Below are 19,388 nucleotides of genomic sequence, written 5' to 3' on the forward strand. Positions count from 1 at the left end.
ATGATAAACCCCTGCCAAAATCATTTACCTGGGCACTGGCTGTCCCACCAGGGAGCACTGGGAGAGGGACAAACCCCACAGGGTCTGTGGGAAGGGCTGTGTGTGCAGGGATGTGGGAGGGCAGGATGTGGCTGTGCAAGGATTTGGGTTTTCAGGGATTTGGGGTGCAGGGATGTGGCTGTGCAGGATTTGGGGTGCAGGGACGTGGCTCTGCAGAGCTGTGGGTGCACATCACTGAGGCAGCAATTTAAAAAACAAATTGGAAAAAGAAAAGCCCTGAAAGCTGAGCTTTCCCTGAGGCTGGAAATGCTCACAGGGGCTGCACAAGACGTGCAGGGTCCCAGCTGACCCGAGCCCTCCCCAGCCCCGGCAGCTCCTCTCGCTCAGCTGAGAAATTCAGCAGCCACTGCCTGCAGCAGTGTGGCTGCCCACGAGCATCCCGGCTTTGCTGGAGTCTGGCATCCTCCTACAGATCTCTGCATCCCCAAACGTGGATCCCTTGTTAGTGTGATCACTGCAGCTGTCAGCCAGCACGGAGGGGCTGCCTCGCTCCCGCTCAGGCTGCGCCTGCCTCGCTTTCCCCACAACCCCAATGTGACATTTTCCTTCCACTGCAGCCAAAGGAATGGAAAAAAAAAATCTATTTTGCCCCACTCGTGTCTAATGATGGCAGAACAGTTTTTGCTGCCAGCCTTTCCAGCAGCAGGGAGCAGATGTGGGGCTGGAGCCCCCTCCCGTGCCTGGGAAGGCAGGAGCCTTTCCTTAGCAGTCTCCTCACGGACTGAGCTGGCCAGGAAGGATAATGGTCCATAACATATTCATTATTTTCAGGACTGTGCACTCAAGTTCTCCCACTGGTGATGCAAGTGGAGATTTCTTGTTTTCAGTTGTAATGGGGTAAAGGATTCTGTAGCTCTGGGTTGCTTTTCCTTCCAGCCCTCGGGGGTTCCACAGGGCTGGGCCCCTCTCTGCTGGAGCTTGATGGGACTTTGAGGTGAAATCCAACCCTTCCATGCAGGCAGGTGTTGAGTGGAAGGTGGCACAGGTGAGTGGAGCTTAGGAGAGGAAGGAATGTGCCGAGTCAGCTTGGGAGAGCTGGGTGGAAAATGCCACAAATCCAGGGAGCGTGCTGGTGGTGAGCTGGGGCTGGATCCACGGTGCCAGGCTCAGTGGGAGGCAGGGAATGCCATTCCCTTCCAGCCTGGGAACCCACTCCTCTGCAGGAAAGGGCCTCCCTTCCTTCCCCAGCGCAGCTGATGGAGTTTGAAATCACTCTTGGCTGTTAATCCGTGAAAGTCCCTGTTAGAAATAAAATAAAATATATATACGGAAAAGTGCCACTAAAAAGGTTTATGAGGCTGCAGTTTGAGTCAGTGGCTGCTCCAGACCAGAGCATCTGTTTCTCATTTACAGCTGGCCTGAGCCACGGTGAAACACTTGCATGGCCCTGGCTGGGGGAGCCTGCCTTGGGGAGGGGATTTCCCCCTGGACCCTGGATCCTGGATCCTGGATCCTGGGCAGGGTGGCTGCCTGGCACTGCCATCAGCACGATTTCCTCTCATCCCCAGGCTGGAGGGGCTCGGGATGCCAGCCTGGGATTTGGCAGAAGGAATGGAGACAGTGTTTGTTCTAAACTCCTGCTTTAGCTGGGGATTAATCACTCAGTGTCAGGTGCTTACAGGTACTTAGGTACCTTGTTCCATTAGATCAAAGCAAATTAGAGCTGAGCAGAATGTAAATACAGCCGATGGTCAGAGGTGTTGCAGTTCCTGGTGTAGAAATTGGAGAAAAATTGTATTTCCCAGTGTGCTGTGCAGAGATAATGTTTGGGATGTTGAGATCTCACGGGAGGGATGTCACACCGTTACCAGCAGCTGCTAAGTCATCTTTTGTGGTTCATCTCAGGGTTTCATTTAGACATTCTGGTTGTGCTTGGGTGAACTGGATGTCTGTGCAATGGTGTTTCACAGAGTCACAGGTGCTTTGGGTGGGAGCGTGTCATGGTTTTCTTCACATCTCTGGGGGCCTGAAACACTGAGGTGTCCTTGATTGCCAGGCCTGGAGAGGAATTGTTGTGTCTGACCAAAATGAGAGAGCAGCATTATATATATAACTATATATATAGAATATATATAATGGGAGAGCAGCTTTATATATATAAAACTATATATATATAATACATATAACTCCAAACTCACACTGTGTATGGAGTTTGGAGTTATACACTCCAAATTTTGCAGGACTAGAATTATATTAAAAATATATAAGAAAAATATAAAATATATAAGTATGGAGTTTGGAGTTATACACTCCAAATTTTGCAGGACTTGCATGATTGCAGGATTACAATTATATATTAAATATATATATATATATGAAAAATATAAAAATATAAAAGCTGAAATGCTAAAGCATCACCAGCACACCCCAGCCGTGACCTTCTCTGTGTCCTTCCAGGACTGCCCGCAGCTGTTCCCCACGGAGGAGATCCTGATCCCGGTGGGAGAGGTGAAGCCCATCACGCTGAAGGCCCGGAACCTTCCGCAGCCCCAGTCGGGCCAGAGGGGCTACGAGTGCGTGCTCAGCATCCAGGGCATCGTGCACAGGGTGCCCGCGCTGCGCTTCAACAGCTCCAGCGTGCAGTGCCAGAACAGCTCGGTGCGTGCTGCCGGCGGCTCCGGGCAGGGTGGGGCAGCGCTGATCCTCCATCCAGGTGGGAGAATGCCCGCCGGGAGGAGATGCCGGCTCTGGAGCGCCCTGGCTGCCGGTGGGGGTCAAGGGGAGGAGGAGGAGGAGGAGGGCGGAATGCAGGAGGTATTGAGGCAGGCTAATTCACACACGGGGAGATAAGGAGAATCACAGAGCCCTTATCGGGGAGCTGTCACATCCCGGGTCACGGTGGCTGGATGAATAGAGAGCAGGGAAGGAGGGGGAGAGGGAAACTGCGGGGGAAAGAGAGAGAGAGCAGGGGAATCACTGGGGGATGCTGCCCAGGAGCAGGGCAGGGTTATCCCCCCTCACCAGAGCACCCCAAAGTCACCCTGCTGGGTACCCTGGGATGCCAGAACACAAAGGGCACATGCACATACCCTGGGATGCTGGGCACCTTGGGATGCCCAAACACCAAGGGCACATGCACATACCCTGGGATGCTGGGTACCCTGGGATGCCAAAATGCAAAGGGCACATGCACATACCCTGGGATGCTGGGCACCCTGGGATGCCCAAACACAAAGGGCACATGCAGGCAGCCCCACCCCGATCCACAGCCCCAATCTGGGTCTCCCGTGTCCCTTGACAAGCGTGGCCCTTCCTCTGCTCACCATGTGCTCAGAAAGGGCCCTGGGCAAAAAGGGCACAGTCAGTTTGTTTTAGGCAGCACAACAGGGTCCACTTGAATATTCAGCGCAGATGGTCTTAAATTGTTAATGAAGTTTTGAATTTTTAAAAGTTTTACTGGATATTTATACATCGCTGGCCGTCTTTGGGCCTTGCAGCTTGGTGGATAATAAATGTATTAATAGTATATAGAACTTTTCCTATCCAGAGTGATTTATAAGCATTAGAGAAGCACTTTTATTGCTGTTGGGCTGATAGGAAGTGGTAGGGGGAGGATGTGAGGGCCATTCTGGACCACAGCTTCTTGTTCCACACCAGCTTAGTAAAACCCAGGGAGGGTGAACCAGTACAGTCAAACATGAGTTAAAACTGCACAGCTCCTGCCCAGGGACAGGCAGAGCACTCTGCCCTGCTTTAATCGCCACTCCCTCCTCCCAGAGAGGATGGCAATGCTCACTCACCTTTTGAAGTCTTTTTAGCAGCTCTTGGTTGATCTAAAGAGAGCTCCAGAGTGGGGCCTGGCCAGTGCTGGGTGTGATAATGGGAATTTCAGCGTTCACTGGGAATTCAGCTGCAGCATCCAGCCTCACTCAGCCACGGTCCCCAAGATGTCATCAAAAATGGGAATAATTCAGGCCAGTGCTGTCCCAGAGCAGGCTGAGGCAGTGGCTGGGGCTCTGCACCGTCTGTGTTTGCTCAGGTTTCCTGCTCCACCTGCAAAGCTCTGCAGTGGGGTTTTGGAGCTCCCAGTCACAAACTGGGCGAGAAGCAGCCTGAGGGCAGCAGTCCCAGTCAGGTTAACTGGAGGGGATGTGTTGGTAAGGCAGAGACTGAGGGACGAGAGCAACCACTGCAAGTGGAATAATTAATCTGCTACCTCTCACAAGGACTAGATCTGATTTAATTATCTCCTCCTGATGAGAAGGGACTCAAAGCAGAACCCTGGAGATGAAGTGTAAAAATGTGGTGTCTGAGGCACCAGCAGATGTTTTTAAGCAGAGAATAAAGATGGTTTCTCTCAAAAAACCCTCTTTGTCTGGGAGTGTTGTCTCCCCAGGCATTTCACTCTGGATCTTACCCTGCAGTACCTCTATGATGGGATGGACATCAGCAACCTGGCAGTGGACTTTGCTGTGGTTTGGAATGGAAACTTCGTCATTGACAACCCAGAGAACCTGAAAGGTAAAATCTGCTTGAATTGGCTTCAGGCCATCCCAGTTGTGTCCCTTGGAAGTCCCTCAATCCCAGCTATAACCCCAAGGGTGTATCCCAGGGGAATACCCAATTCCTAGCTATACCCTGAGGGAATCCCCCAATCCCAGCTGCACCCCAAGGCAATCCCCAATCCCAGCTGCACCCTGATTGAATCTGTCCATCCCAACTGTGTCCCATGGAAATCCCCCAATCCCAGCTATACCCCAAGGGAATATCCCAGCTGCACCCCGAGTGAATCCCCCAATCCCAGCTGGATCCTGAGGGAATCCCCCAATCCCAGCTGCACCCCAAGGCAATCCCCAGTCCCAGCTGCACCCCCAGTCCCAGTTGCACCCCAAGGGTATCCCCCAATCCCAGCTGCACCCCAAGTGAATCCCCCAGTCCCACCTGCACCCCAAGGGAATTCCCCAGTCCCAGCTGCACCCCGAATGAATCCTCAGTCCCAGCTGCACCCCGAGTGAATCCCCAGTCCCAGCTGCACGCCCAGTCCCAGCTGCACCCCAAGGGAATACCCCAGTCCCAACTGCACCCCGAGTGAATCCCCAATCCCAGCTGCACCCCGAGTGAATCCCCCAGTCCCAGCTGCACCCCGAGGGAATCCCCAGTCCCAGCTGCACCCCGAGTGAATCCCCAGTCCCAGCTGCACCCCGAGTGACCCCCCGGTCCCCGGTGTCCCCCCGCCGCCCTGCCCTGCCCGCTGACGCTGTCCCCATCCCGCAGTGCACCTGTACAAGTGCGCGGCGCAGCGCGAGAGCTGCGGGCTGTGCCTCAAGGCCGAGCCCAAGTTCGCGTGCGGCTGGTGCAGCGGCGAGGCGCGCTGCACCCTGCGGCCCCACTGCAGCTCCCCCGCCGCCCTGCCCTGGCTCCACTGGTCCGGACACAACGTCAAGTGCTCCAACCCGCGCATCACCGAGGTGAGCCTGCCCTGGAACCACTGCCAATATACCAAATACCAGTAATTACCAATAATTGGAATAATTACCGATACCGACAGGACGTGCCTGGGCTGGTCTGGCCCGTGGTGCTGAACCGAACAGCGGCACTGTGGTGTTTCACCCCAGAGACTCTTTAGGATAGTTGTGTGCTGCAGCTGAGCATGTAGAAGCAAGTCCAGGCATGCAAGAGCTCTGGTAGAGAAGCTTTAGGCAATGGGGAAGAAAAGGAGTGGGTTCTGCTGGAGGATCCAGAGCTTTATTCTGCCCCACAGGCCTCTGAACGCACAGCAGCTCCAGCAGAACTCCTGACCCCGTGGCTGCTGTTCCTTTAACCCCGGGAGAGGGGCAGGGAAGGGGCAGGGAGCCACCAGCCAGGGACAGGAGGGGAGGGCTCAAGGGACAAAGGACACCTGGATGGCCCAGTGCCCTCCCCAGGGGTAGAGGGCATCCTTTGAATCTGCCAATCACTCCACACCCTTCTGGAACTCCAAAATTGACAGACAGTGCTCAGCAGGGGTCAGGGAGAGAAAAGAGAAGTGATTGACACACCTGGGAGGGAATTATCAGAGGAAGGGCCCGAGGTTCTGAGGGAAAACCCTGAAATCACAACGCAACAGCTGCCCCAGCCTGCTCCTCACCTGGTGTGGCAGCGAGCCCCTGAATGGGGAATGATTGGCATTGACTCCATGATTGCAGAGGGCTGATCAAATGCTTTATTCTGTCATATGATACTGTATTATACTACTGCACTATACACTCTATTATACTACTGCACTACACTGTATTATGCTACACAGAATCACAGAACCACAGAATGATGGGGTTGGAAGAGACCTCTAAGATCACCGAGTCCAACCCGTGCCCCAACTCCTCAACTGGACTATTGCACCAAGTGCCATGTCCAGTCTTTTTTTAAACACATCCAGAGATGGTGATTCTACCACCTCCCTGGGAGGAGCATTCCAGTAATTTATTATTCTTTAGGTGACAAATTTCTTCGTAATATCCAACCTACGCCTTCCCTGACGTAGCTTGAGAGTATTGTACTATACACTGTTATACTCCTACTACCAAGAAAAACCCATTGCCCCTGCCAACCAGTCCAACACAGAGGTGGATCCAATTGGTCAGTGAACCCAAACACCATCACCTGAGTCCAATTCAGAAATCACCCTTTGGTAAGCGATCTCCATAACACATTCCACACGTGCACAACAACAGGCGCAGCAAATGAACCTAAGGATTGGTTTAATTCTCTCTCTGAGCTTTCTCACAGCCTTCCCCGTGAAAATCCTGTGAAAGGCTGTGTCTGTCTGTGTTCAGAGGATATGTGATTGCCACACTCCCCCTGTGCTGTCCCAAAATCTGCCCAGTCCTGAGAAATGTGGGTAAAACACTCCAGAACTTTCTGGGACGGTTTTAGCCTCTGTCCCACCCGTGCTGCGGTGACCGCCACGGACTCCGGCGGGAATGCTAATTAAACCAGGGAGCTAATTAGTCTGGATTGGTGGTTCTGATATTTCTGTTCAGCCCACTGAGGGATGCAAAATGTGTCCCAGGAGCATTTTCAGCAGTGAAACTGCGCTCGCTCTGTTAACGCTGCTATGAGGAGTGACAGTCCTGTCAGGTGGGAACGAAGGAAGGTTTGTGTTTCTCAGTTAATTAAATCCCCCCAAAATGCCTCCCTTGCCCTGGGTGTGTATCCACACTGCAAAAGGTGTAACACAGCAGGATCAGAGGTGTCTGTTACACCAATGCTGCTGGCAGTGCTGCTCACCACCCAAAATCTGCCATCTGCATCAGAACCCAAGTGAGTGTGGAAGTCTCCTCTAAATTAAATTAGTTTCTGCACTGATTTAACTAAACTGGCTCAGATCCCCTGGGAGGGAGGCATCAACCTCCTTTTATGGAGGAGAGAGGGAAGCGCAGAGGCTTCTGCTGTGTGTGGGCTGGGTGGGGCTGGCAGGAGAACGATGTTGCTGAGGAGGGTCCATCCATCCTCAGGGACATTACCAGATTGAGTTTTGGTATTTTGGTATTTCTGCCTTAGGCCTTCTGCCAGCAGTGGTATACCTTTGCTGGGCAGGTGTTTCTCTTTGAGGTGTTTCTCTCGTGCAGTGTTTTGTACAGGGCAGAGTGGAGCTGCTGGGAAGTGCTGGGGCTGGTTGTGCAGGGATGGGAAAGCACTAAAAAGGGTTGGAAGCCTGTCCTCTCCCTGCTCGGTTAGTCTCTTTGTTTTCCAAGTCCCAGCTGTGCTACCAAGAGATAAAATGATCCTTAAAGGCTCCCCTGGATCTTCCCCTTGCCCTGCCACGGGGCAGAACCCAAATTTTTCTTACCCAAGTGCTGTTCTGCTGCACAAGGTTGTGCTACAAGAAGCAAAACAGCCTCTGCTGAGATTTCTTCCCCATAAACCATGCAGAAAGTTGTCAAGTCAAAGAAATCTTGGAGTTATTTATCTGCCCCTCCTTGAGCTGGGCAGAGAAGGGGAAAAGCACTGTGCTCCAGCCACCAAGTGACTTGCATGTGAGCAGTGCCAGGCTGGCTCTGGCAGCTGGCTGCAGGCAGGGCACTGCCACCAAGTGTTTTATCACTGTCCAACTTGAAAGCAATACTTTTGGGCTCTGTCCAAGCAGAAAAGAGCAGAGCTCTGCTGTTACAGATTTCTTGACTCCATCCCCAGGTCTGTGTCTGAGCCCTCAGAGTCAGACTGTGGAGGAGACCACGAGACCTTCCCAGCTTTTGTTGCTGTTGGGTCCTTTCCCAATATCTGCATTTTCTCAGGATTTTGGGTACCATTTTGCAGTGCCCAGTGCTGCAGAGCTGTACAGCTGGGGGGACACCCTGCCCTGCTGGGACTGTCCTGGCCCTGGCAGTCCAGAGCTGGCACTGGTGCCACGTCCCCCATCCTTGGGCACCAGCAGTGACAGGACTGGGGAGCAGGGTTTGCTCTCATACTGGAGCTCACACTGCAGCCTGGATGACCCAGAGTAAAAGAGCCTTTAATATGGGCTGCTTTCCCCTCCTTTTGCTTCATCTGGCCAGGTTCACTCTTTGTGACAAGGCTGAGGTCAAGGGCTTGGCTCCCAGGCGCCAGTGCCTTCGGGGGATGCATAAATAAGGAGATTGTGTCTTAGTAGTTCTAAAAGTAAATGAGCAGTGGGGTATTTGCAGTCCTCTCACTGAGTGAGAGGTCCAGCCCTCCCCAGCAATGTCCCCTCAGCAGCTTAAAACTTCCACCCGGCCCGTGGCCTTAGCAATAAATAAATAAAAATCAGTTTTCTGGCGAACAAGCGGCGCTCTGATCTCCTATTCATTTATTTGCAGGCCTCATTAATATAACATCAGCGCAACAAACAGCTGAAGGGGGGGCAGTGTCAGGCTGAATAATGGAGTTGCTCTGCTGAGATAACAATTAGGCTCTGAATGTGCCATCAGCTGAGGCAGAGACAAGGAGGGATCATGCCCGGATGACAATGCTCATGTGCTGCCTCCCCGCTGGGCTCATCAGCTGGGATCCAGGGCTCAGAGCAGGAGCAAAAAAGCACAAAGAGGATGGAGGTGATGGGTTTGGGGAGGGGGCAGGGGCTGTGCCGTTGACTGGGGTCTCTCTCTGCACCCGAGCAGATGCCAAGGGCTTGCTGTGCAGGGCTGTGGCTTCCCTGCAGCTCCGCAGGGAAAGCCCCAGCAGCTCCAGCCCCAGCAGCTCCAGCTCTCCCTGGCTCCTCACTGACTTCTTCTGCAGGCAAAATGTTGCTTCATGTCAGAAATGCTGAAAGATTCGAGCAGCAAGACATGACACTGAGAACATTTATCCTCATTGCTGGAGCTGAGTCTCCTGAGGGCTGCGAGGGGAAGGGTTCTGCCACTGGGCTGGGGCTCCTGGATCCCCAGGATCCTTGGATCCCAACCTGGGGGTCCCTTGGATCCCAACCTGGGGGGTCCCTTGGATCCCAACCTGGGGGGTTCCTTGGGTTCCAGCCCTGGGGGTCCCTTGGGTTCCAGCCTTGGGGGTCCCCACCTTGGTTTCAGGTAAAAAGCAGCAATAAGAGAAGTGCTCTGGAGCACCTGCAGCCCTTCCCTGACCTAGAGCAGGGTGTGAGGGTGACTGAGCTCCTGCCACCCCCTCATCCCTGCTCCCTGCCCATTTCAGGACCAGCACAGGGCTGCACACCTGGTCCTGTCCAGCATTATTGCAGGGGCTGGGTTGGATTTGTCTCTGCAGTGGGGAGAGGTGACCTGCTCAGAGTAATTCCGCCTCCCACACCCCGCTCAGATCTCAGTGACTTTCACGCTGCTTCAGTTTAGCAAACAACCTGAAAAAACTTCCAGCAGAGGTGCAGATTCCTAAACAGCAAATGTCCAACTCCTGGAATGGCCTTGCTCTTTCTCAGCTGCCCTGTGCAGGTCCTTTCCATCCTCTGCAGAGCTCTAAGTGAAAAGCCAGTCTAGTGAAGTGATTTTCTTGAAATTGAGGAATATTTCTTGCTAATCCAGATGAGAAATCTGGACTGGCAGCCCTGCAGCTCCCAGCTGGGATCCAGGCAGAGCAGGGGCTGGCTGTGCTGGAGGTGCCTCATGCTCACCCCAATGAGAAGCCCAGGATGCTGCTGGGAGGGTGCCCAGCTCTGGGTGCACCGGGACCTTTAAGACTTATCTTCTCTCTGCGATTTTGACTGAATCTCTCCAGCTGTAATTAATTGAATGCATCTGTTCTAACCCTGGGGCTGCTTTATGGCACAGTTACTTCAAAACTGTTCAATTAGTGGCCACTAAAATCTAGGTCGAGTGGAGCTCCATATTGGGGATTTTCCAGGTCAGGACATTTTTAAAATACAGCATCAGCTGGGCTTTGTTTGGGGAGGCCTCTCAGCCCTGCTGCTTCTGCTCAGCTCAGGAAATGGCAAGCAGTGACTTCTTTTTCTTGAGCAGTGATGAGACAAGGAGACAGCAGAGTAGGTGCCCCAGTAAATGCACTTTAACATCATCCCGAGCTGCAAAGGACAGTTGTAACTGTCAGCAGAGTTCAGGTGATTCCCCAGCAGTGATGTAAACACCACCAGGCCTCCAGGACTCGCTGTAACACAATCCAGCTTGGTTTTGCAGTGGGTTTACGAGCACGTCGAGCTTCCCAGAGCTAAATGGTACAAGACAGGCCATGGTGTGAGTTACAGGGAACAGCAGCACAACAGGCAGTGCGTGGTGAATAAATTAAAAACCTCCAGCAGGCGGTGGAGGGGAGAGGGAGGTGGGAATTAAAGGACCTGGAGGAAGGAGGGGGTGGCTTGGTGGCTCTGGTGGGTGCATGGAGCTGGAATAATCTCAGCACATGTGGCCAGAAATGGGGCAGAATGCCCAGGCAAGTGCTGGAGTCCCCCTGGCAGCGCTCAGAAACCAAGTGGATGTGGCCATTGGTTTAGTGGGGATGGTGGGGTTCCTTCTTGAGGACCTTGGGTGTCTTTCTGGAGATGCTTTGGAGAACTGGGAAGCACAGAAGTGATGGGGACAGGGGTGTCCCACGAGGGCTGCTGTGGGGAAGGTCACTGGGATGGTGGCACTGGTGTTTGGCCACCCTCCTCACTCCTGAGGAGGTGGAAAAAACCACCCATCCATCTGGGAACAGCGAGGAAAAGGTTCTGAAGAGCTCAAGTTTTTTGCCAAAGACAAGGGTGGAACAAAGAAGCATAAACAAGATTTATCCATTAAATTAATTAAATTGCATTATTATGGATTGTGTTTATTTATTAATAACAGCTGCAGCACAGGGAAGATTAGAAACTCACCCAAGAGCAACAACAGAGCGGTGGCAGATTCAGGATAACTGTCTGAGAGTCCTGGGTCCAAATTTTGTGACCATGCATTATTGAAATTTATACTCCTAATTGAAGAGGAGATTGTCCTTAATGCAAATCCAGGAAAGCAGGGATGATTATGGCTGAGGCAGGCTATAAACAGGCAGCTTGAAAGCACACACCTCACCCTTTAACATTTTTAAGTCATTTGAGGTGCCAAGTCACTAATAAAATGTGACATTAACATTCAGAGAACAGCCAAGGCAGAAGGTGAAGTTCTCCAAGCACCAGGCTGCCTCTGGAAGGTGACTTACCCTGTTCTGGATGGAGAAGATAGGAGCCAGGTGTGTCCTACAAGGATTTCTGGGAATGGCACTGCCCACTCCTCTTGGCCAGCTCAGGGACCTTGGGGACCTCTCTTGGAGCAGGGCATGGATGGATTTCAGCATCCTTGGGCTCCTCCAGGACATCCAGAAGAGCCCTGAGGGGTGGCCCTGGCTGGTCTGGCAGCAGGAGAGGTTCCAAACGGGGATGGGGCTGAAGAAGGGGCGTGGTGGGGATGTCACTGTCACTGACGTATCTTATGAAGATCCTTTCGCTAGGATTTTTCTCCTGAGAAGTCTCAGAAAAGAAATGCAAAAATGATAATTATCTGATTGCTTGGAATGTGGTCTGGAGATGGTTTATAGCAACAGGTGCATCTTTGATTGGTTCCATGGGGATTGTTTTTACTTAATGACCAATCCCAGCCCTGCTGTGTCGGACTCCGGTCAGTCATAAGATTTCATTATTCATTCCTTGCTAGCCTTCTGATGAAATCCTTTCCCTCTATTTCTTTTAGTATAGTTTTAAGATATAATTTTATTTTAATATAATATCACAAAACAATAAATCAGCCATCTGAAACACGGAGTCAAGATTCTCATCTCGTCCGAGCACCACCACGTGTCGCCTCACCGTGTCCTGTCTCCCTGCAGATCCTGACGGTGTCGGGGCCCCCAGAAGGAGGGACCAGGGTGACCATCCGAGGGGTGAACCTGGGCCTGGACTTCTCGGAGATCGCGCAGGGCGTGCAGGTGGCCGGGGTGCAGTGCACGCCCCTGCCCGAGCACTACGTCGTGGCCGAGCAGTGAGTGTCCCCTCGCCTGTCCCCTCGCCTGTCCCCAGGGCTCCTCCCTGACCTCCAGCCAACGCTCAGGAGGCCAAAGCCTCAACCAGATTCCCGCACATCCCTTCCCGTTCCCGCACCCTGAACTCTCTCTGCAGGGGTTGAGCAGCCCTTTAAGCTCGCATTAAACGTTCTGTTTCCTTGCACTGCGGTTCCTGCTTGGCTAAGCACCTTTGCTGATGAGCACCTTGCTGCTGCTGCCTCCCCATCCCACTTGGAATTCCGCCGGCGCCGCCGGCTGCAGCAGCCATTTGTTAGGCGGGCGAGGCGGTGACAGCCCCGCGCTCCGAGTGGGCTCCCCTGCAGTCAATCCATTTGTTTCACTAAGAAAAATGTCAGCCCAAAATTAGAAAACAGCCCCGTGACAGGGGACGGGCGAATGAACCCCACGGCGTGGCGCCCGCTCCTCGCTGCCCCTCGGCGCTGGGCCGGGCGAGCCGAGGGGCTCACGGGGAGTTTGGGGACATCTCTGCTGGGTGGGACAGGAGGAATAGGTGGTGTCACCTCCTGCTGGGCCCCGGGATGGTGTCCTGAGCAGTGTGGAGTGTGGAGCTGGCCAAGGCCCCATGGGTGCTCCCGGCAGCACAGACCTGCCCCAGCGCCGGGGGCAGCTGGAAGGAGCTGTCCTCTGCTGGGAAGTTCATTTGGTGGCTCCCACTCGGACCCCAGCAGGCCCAGGACCCGTCAGCAGCAGCACATGGTGGAGTTGGTTGGGTTTTGTCCATTCCTGGCGTTTCTCTGCCCGTCTGTAAGGCAGCGGGGCATTGCTGACCCCTCGAGGGGCAGTGCAGATGCCAGGGCATGTGGGATCACGGCGTGAAGGGTGCCGGGGGCTGCTGCAGGAGTGGCACCAACACCCCATCCCTGCGAGCAGTTGGGGCTGTTCTGCTGAGCAGTACTTTGTTATATTTCATTTTTCAAATAAAGGATGGAAGATTATGAAATTATCCCCCTTTGATGGTATGAAACCCTGATTTTATAATCATGACTCTAATTATGGCTCTTGAGCTTTCAAAGTTTGTTAACATCATTAAAACATTTACCCTGGGCAGATAACAGCAAGCGTTAGCATGAGAGCTGCCTTTTAAAGATGAATACAGATAAAAGGACCCTCTTAAGGGTTCTGTGGGCAGACTGAATTCCAAGACTGTAATGACTCTGCCATATGCTCCAGCCCGCAATCTATCAGCCAGCAATTAGGTTAATGTTGGTGAAAGGGCCACTTAGCCCGGCAATCAGCACCCCACAGCTCTGCCGAATGCATCATTTTGTAACAAGGTACCTGCTGGGCTTTGCTTGAGCAGGACCCGGCCCAGGTGTGCCCGGTCACTTGTGCCCTGTGCCACACCCGGCCCTGCCCGGGCTGGGCTGCAGCTGCTGCTCTGCTGGCAGAGTTGAGGGGTTGGTGTTTCCTTGGGCAGAGAGAACCTCCCCTCTCCTCTCCTGCCCTCGGGGTGCCAGGAATCTCCCTCCAGGCTTTGTTTGCTTGGCCCCAAGCTCAGAGCAGCCTCCTCTCCCCGCTGCCAGTCTGCAGGAGGAGGAGGAGGAGGAGGGATGAGGGAGAGGTGAAGGAATAACAGGCAGAGAGGTGCAGGGGCGATGTCTGCTTGAAAGGCAGAGCGAGGAGCACGTGGCAGAGGAAGGCTGGGAGCTGAGAGGCTTCAATCCCTGCTCTCCAAAGGCAGCATCTCTCCAGGCAGCCCCTTTTGATGTGCAGCAACGAGGACGTGCACGTTCCAGCTCTTTACCAGCATGTGTGTATTTCATCAGGCCTCCTGGCATCACCTGTGCACAGCAGCTTCTTTTTTTCCTTCAGTCTTCGTGGTTTATTTTATTTTATTTTATTTTTTATTTGCAGTGAATTTAATGCTGCTGGAGGCAGCTCGAACGCTGCCTCCCCAAATCGGGGCCTTTTATGTCTTTGTGTGTGATGGGCAGAGGAGTGAGAGCTTCCTTCTCCTTCAGCCTCAGCAGGCAGAGGCTGCTCTGGCCTTCAGCTCTTCCTCCCTGAGGCCAATCACCCATCTCCAATCCCCCTCTCAGATTTCCAGTCTGGGCCAGGTTCCTCCTGCCCTCAGCTCCGCAGAGCCTGCAGGGATGCTCTTGAATTTATCTTCCCAGCATTGCTGTGTGAGCAAGCAGCATCCAGGTCCATCTGGAGAGCCCTGCCAGCTGATGCCCCTCTGAAAACCTCCCCCAAACCTGCTGGCATGCCTGGCATCCGCTTGATCCCAGCCCCAGCTGGTGTCACACATCCCCCGTGCCCTGGGATTTGGGGGTTATCCATCCGCAGTGAGCAGCCATGGTTAGCCCCAGCAGCTCTCCCTGGCCCTGCAGCTTTGCCCTGGGCTTTTGGGGTTGTTCATCCATCAGCAGGTGAACCCCAGCTGCTCTCCCTGGCCCTGCAGCTTTGCCAGCTCAGGATGTGCCCACGGGGCTGAGCTGGACCACACCAGGAGTCCCTGTGGCCACCAGGAGCGGGTTGGTGGCAGCCAGCCCTGTCCCCCAGCAGAAGCTGCTCTCCAGGGCTGTCTCTATCATCCCCCAGCAGGTTCCTCCAGTTGTGATTAACTGGGAGTCTGCAGTGTGAGCTGTTCCCTTAATGAACTCATCTGTTACTCTGAGGACTTCGCACTCACTTTGCTACTGGCTAATATATTGCCATTAGTGCTTGCTTTGCTCTGGAGTTTACAGCTTGTAATAATTATGTCTAATTTTGATTTTTTTTCCTTTAAATTACTACACAGGGTAAAAATAGACTCAGTAATTAACTCCTTCCAAAGAGGCAGATATCAAAGTTAAAGAGGAGGGGGGGAAGAAAGGAGAAATAAAGGCAGCGTGGAGCTGTGCAGGGCACTGCTGGCACCTCCTGCCAAAGCTCCACTGAGGCATTTGTGCTTCCAGGATCGTCTGTGAAATGGGGCAGGCGCTTCCAGGGATCAGCTCCGGCCCAGTGCTCCTGTGCATCGGAGAGTGCAAGCCCGAGTTCACGGCCAAGTCAGCGCAGCAGTACGTGTTCGTGGTGAGTGTCCTGCTGGGGACAGCACGTGTGTCCCCCAGAGCTGGGCCTGGCACATGAGGGGCTGCAGCTCCAGGGGGCACTCCTGAAATTGCTGGGGTTTTTTCTGGGGCTTTCCCCCAGTGCTGCTCTGGTTTTGGTGGCTCACTCAACAAGCGCAGCTCGCAGGATCCAGAGCTCACCCTGGACAAACCAGGGCTCCCACAGAGCTCGGATCCAGCCCTGCACCCCCAGAGCAGTGATTATGGAATCACAGATTGGTTTGGGTTGGAAGGGATCCTCAAAGACCCTGTCCCACCCCTGCCATGGGCAGGACCCCTTCCCCCAGCCCTGTCCAGCCTGGCCTTGGGCGCTGCAGGGATGTCCTGCCCTGTCACAGCCCCCCAGCAGCTCCCTGGCTGCAGCGGGGGCACTGAGCCGTCCTTTCCTCCCTGCAGACTCCAGCTGTGAGTTTCCTGAGCCCCAGCCGTGGCCCAGAGTCGGGAGGGACCATGGTGACCATCTCTGGCCACTACCTGGGGGCTGGCAGCCGCGTCTCCGTGCTCCTGGGGAACCAGACCTGCGAATTCCTCGAGTAAGAGACAGCACAGGCTCCTGCAGCACCTCCTGCTCCCGCCCCAGCACGGATCTGCTGGAGCTGAACGTGCAAAAATCCATCTGGGAAGCCCCTGAGGCTCCCATTCCCTCCTTTATTGCATGAAACCATCTTCTCTTTTATTGTGATGGAGGCTTGCATGGCAAGGGAGGGATTCATCGGTGTCAGTGCTGTTCATTATTTCATTTTAATGCTGTTCCAATGGTAACTGCTCTGGAAATCACAGGGAAACACCACTGGGATGGAAATATGCTTATATTGGTCACCAGTACCTGCCCCCAGCCTGGCTGCTCTGAAGAAAATGGAACATTTATATGAAATATCTCCTTTCTCTTTTCACAGACCTGCACTGCTTATATTGTAGCCGCTGCTGCAGGTGCCTCAACCTCCTAAAAATGGTCTGGGGTGCTCAGGGCGGAGCAAGGCGAGGGTCTGCTCACACCTCCTGCTGAGGAACTTGCACAGCCATCAATCTCTGCTGGGATTTCCATGGCAAATTTGCTTTTTCCCCAGCAGTGTAAACACACAGTTGACATTTGCAGGGTTTAATGGGTTTTCCTGGGGCTTAGTTAAAGAAGAGGTGTGTGGTTTACATCTGTGTGCATCAGTACACAGCCCTGGCCACCCTGCTGGCAGTGGGCAGAGCCTGGGTGGCAGCCTGGTGTCCAAAGGGATTCTGCCTCCCAGATCCTCACTCAGGCTGCCCAGGAGGAGCTGAGGAAGTTTCTGGGAAAGCAAAGATCCCTGGAGGTGAATTTCTCATCCCAAAGCCTGAGAGGTTCTTGGATGTGGGAGCTGTGGGTGCTCAGGTGTGGGAGCACTTTGGGTTATCAGCAGGGCTTGCTCTGGGTCCATCCCAGGATGGTGCCCAGGGCATTCCAGAACCTTCCAGTGCAGCTCAGCCCTCCAGGTGTTAAGCAGTGTAACTAATCCATCAATATTTCCTCCCACATCCCAAAAAAAGATGCCAAATTGCTGCCTCAGTTGGAGACAGGGAGCAGCAGAGGTGTGGGGTCAGCCCTGGAATCTCATCCCTTAAATAAACACCTGACCCTGTGCAGGCAGCCTGCAGCCACTGAGCTGCTGAACCTGGGGGAGTTTGGGTTCCTTGGGCGTTCTGATGGCAGCAGGACAGGAACTTCAGCCAGGGAGCCGTGGCTGAGTGCCCCATCCTCGCTGTGCTCTGGGTTTGGATGCCCTCTTCTGAGGCAATGAACTCCAATTGTACTCCAGGGCGTGGGGGAGCCTGATGAGATGAAGCAGCTCCTAATGAGATTCCCTCTAATTACAGCTTCCCCCATTCTCCCCTCTCTGATCGGAGGAGTGGGTAGATTCACCATGACGACACAATAATAGCACAGAAAGCTAATTAGCTGATCACAGGGAGCTGGGAGCTGCTCTGCCAGCAGCCCTGCATCACTCCCAGCCCGTGCCAGAGCTGGGCAGGCACGGGGTGGGCAGCAGCAGGGGGAGCAGAGGGCAGCAGCAGGGCAGGAACCCCTCAGGCTGCACAGAATCACTCTGAGACTCAGCTCAGAGCCTGCAGAATCCCACTCCTCACACAGGGAAGCCTTTGTGGCTAAATTAAACCGAGGTGGATGGGATAAAACCACGTGAGGGTAGGAAAAGGGGCAGGAGCAGGGCAGGAAGGGCTGGATGTGTTGTTGCCTCAGCAGCAATGGTCAGTGCAGTTGGGCTGAGGTGTTTCAGGGGGTTGTTTCTGTCCCCTTGGAAGGGCTGAGGGGTGAGCTGGGAACCTTGTGGTGCCTGCTGTTCCATGCCCTCCTGAATGCCCATGAGAGCGGGCAGGGGGTGTGTAAGGACCCTGAGAAGGGAGCACACCTTGTGCCCCTGGCAGGCACAGGCCAGAGCTTTGCTGGAAGCAGAGCAGGGACACAGCTCTACCTGAGCCTCAGCCACCTGCACAGCCCCTGAGGATGGTGAGGGTGATGAAGGGTGCCCATTCAGGAGTGCCAGGTTTTGATTTCAGTACCAGGCTGGCAGTGAGGTGCTGCAGACCTGCCTGCCCTCTCCCCTGGGGCAACCCAATACTAAAGGAGCCACAGAAAGAACAGGCTTCCCAGGGAGCTGGGGTAGGTTTGGGCAGCAAGGACAGCCACAGGTGGCCCTGCAGGAGCACTGGCCTGCCAGGAATGTGCCTCCAGCACTATGTGTAGGATCGGTGTCCACGGAGCCGGCCGGTTCCTCCCAGCTCTGTTCTGGATGCTCAGATCTCATTCCCCCTCTCCATCCCTCCGCCCACCGGTGCCTTTGTGCTCTGGCAGTGCCTCGCTGTGTCACTGCCTCCACCTTCTCTGGGGCTCTGGTGGCAGCAGATGGTCTGTTGTGTCCAGCCAGGCAGCACGGAGCCGAGGTCACCCCGCTCTGAGGGGAGACAAAGCCGCGGCAGCGCTGCCGGTGCCACGGCCCTTCCCAGGCAGGGGCTGCTCATTGTGCCGCTCACAAGAGCCTCGTGTGTGCACTGGGCTGGGGAGGGGAGGAATTTGGCTTTTCACTGAGCTCATGCATCCCGTTGAAAAGGCAGCCATCTGTTTCCACACGCCCAGCAGACGGCAGCGGGTTCGGGGGGATGTGGGAGCCGCAGCTTGGCACAATGAGGGATTTCAGGGGGGCTGCGCTGCTCTCACCATGGGCAGAGCTTGGGGCACGGCTCCCCGCCTTTCCTTCCATGCCAAAGCCTCCTGCCCACCTGTGCAGCCTCCCAGGTGCAGTGTGGGGCTGGCTGTGGACAGGACAGAGGCTGTTTCCTGCCCAGCACCCCATTGACCCTGCCCCTTTCCCTCCTGTGCAGGCGATCCATGAACGAGATTGTTTGTGTGTCAGCGCCCTCAGCCCACGGCCTGGGGGTTGTTCAGGTCTCTGTCAGCGTGGACAGGGCTCAGCTGGAGAGAACTTTGCTGTTTGAGTACATCGATGACCCCAAGGTGCAGCACATCGAGCCCGAGTGGAGCATCGCCAGGTAAAACAGCACCTCCTTGGCTCTCCCCTGCTCTGGGGCTCCTCAGCACAAAAAAGGGCTGCTTGGGAGTGCACATCCCACCCAGCATCCTGAGCTGGTCAGGGCTGGGCAGTTCTGGGGTTTGCATTCAGCACAGCTCAGGCCTGGGGTTACCAGGGAGGTTGTGATCAGCCAGGCAGCCACAGCTGAGCCTGCACCAGGAGTCTGGGGGCTCGACCAAAGCCCAGACCACCCCCTCTGCTGCAGAAGGGCACAACTGCTCCTTAAGGGCTCCTTCCTGTGGTCCTGGAACACCACAAAACCAGCACCCACCTAGGAAGGAAAAAGCTGATGTCGGTCAAAAGG

The 19,388-nt window shown here is 54.4% G+C and overlaps 1 protein-coding gene across 1 annotated transcript in view; it reads left to right on the forward strand.

Moving 5' to 3' along the window:
- The window catches only part of PLXNA2 (plexin A2), a 120,484-nt gene that overhangs the window by 76,374 nt on the left and 24,722 nt on the right, over positions 1–19,388 (forward strand). Inside the window, exons 10-16 of the mRNA XM_084220755.1 lie at positions 2,458–2,658; positions 4,425–4,521; positions 5,275–5,468; positions 12,259–12,410; positions 15,354–15,471; positions 15,906–16,042; positions 18,876–19,043. Coding sequence (XP_084076881.1) covers positions 2,458–2,658; positions 4,425–4,521; positions 5,275–5,468; positions 12,259–12,410; positions 15,354–15,471; positions 15,906–16,042; positions 18,876–19,043 — 1,067 coding nt within the window. The remainder of the gene's footprint in view (positions 1–2,457; positions 2,659–4,424; positions 4,522–5,274; positions 5,469–12,258; positions 12,411–15,353; positions 15,472–15,905; positions 16,043–18,875; positions 19,044–19,388) is intronic.

The sequence above is a fragment of the Fringilla coelebs genome (genome assembly GCF_963513975.1).
Source record: "Fringilla coelebs genome assembly, chromosome: 23".
NCBI classification, from domain to species: domain Eukaryota; kingdom Metazoa; phylum Chordata; class Aves; order Passeriformes; family Fringillidae; genus Fringilla; species Fringilla coelebs.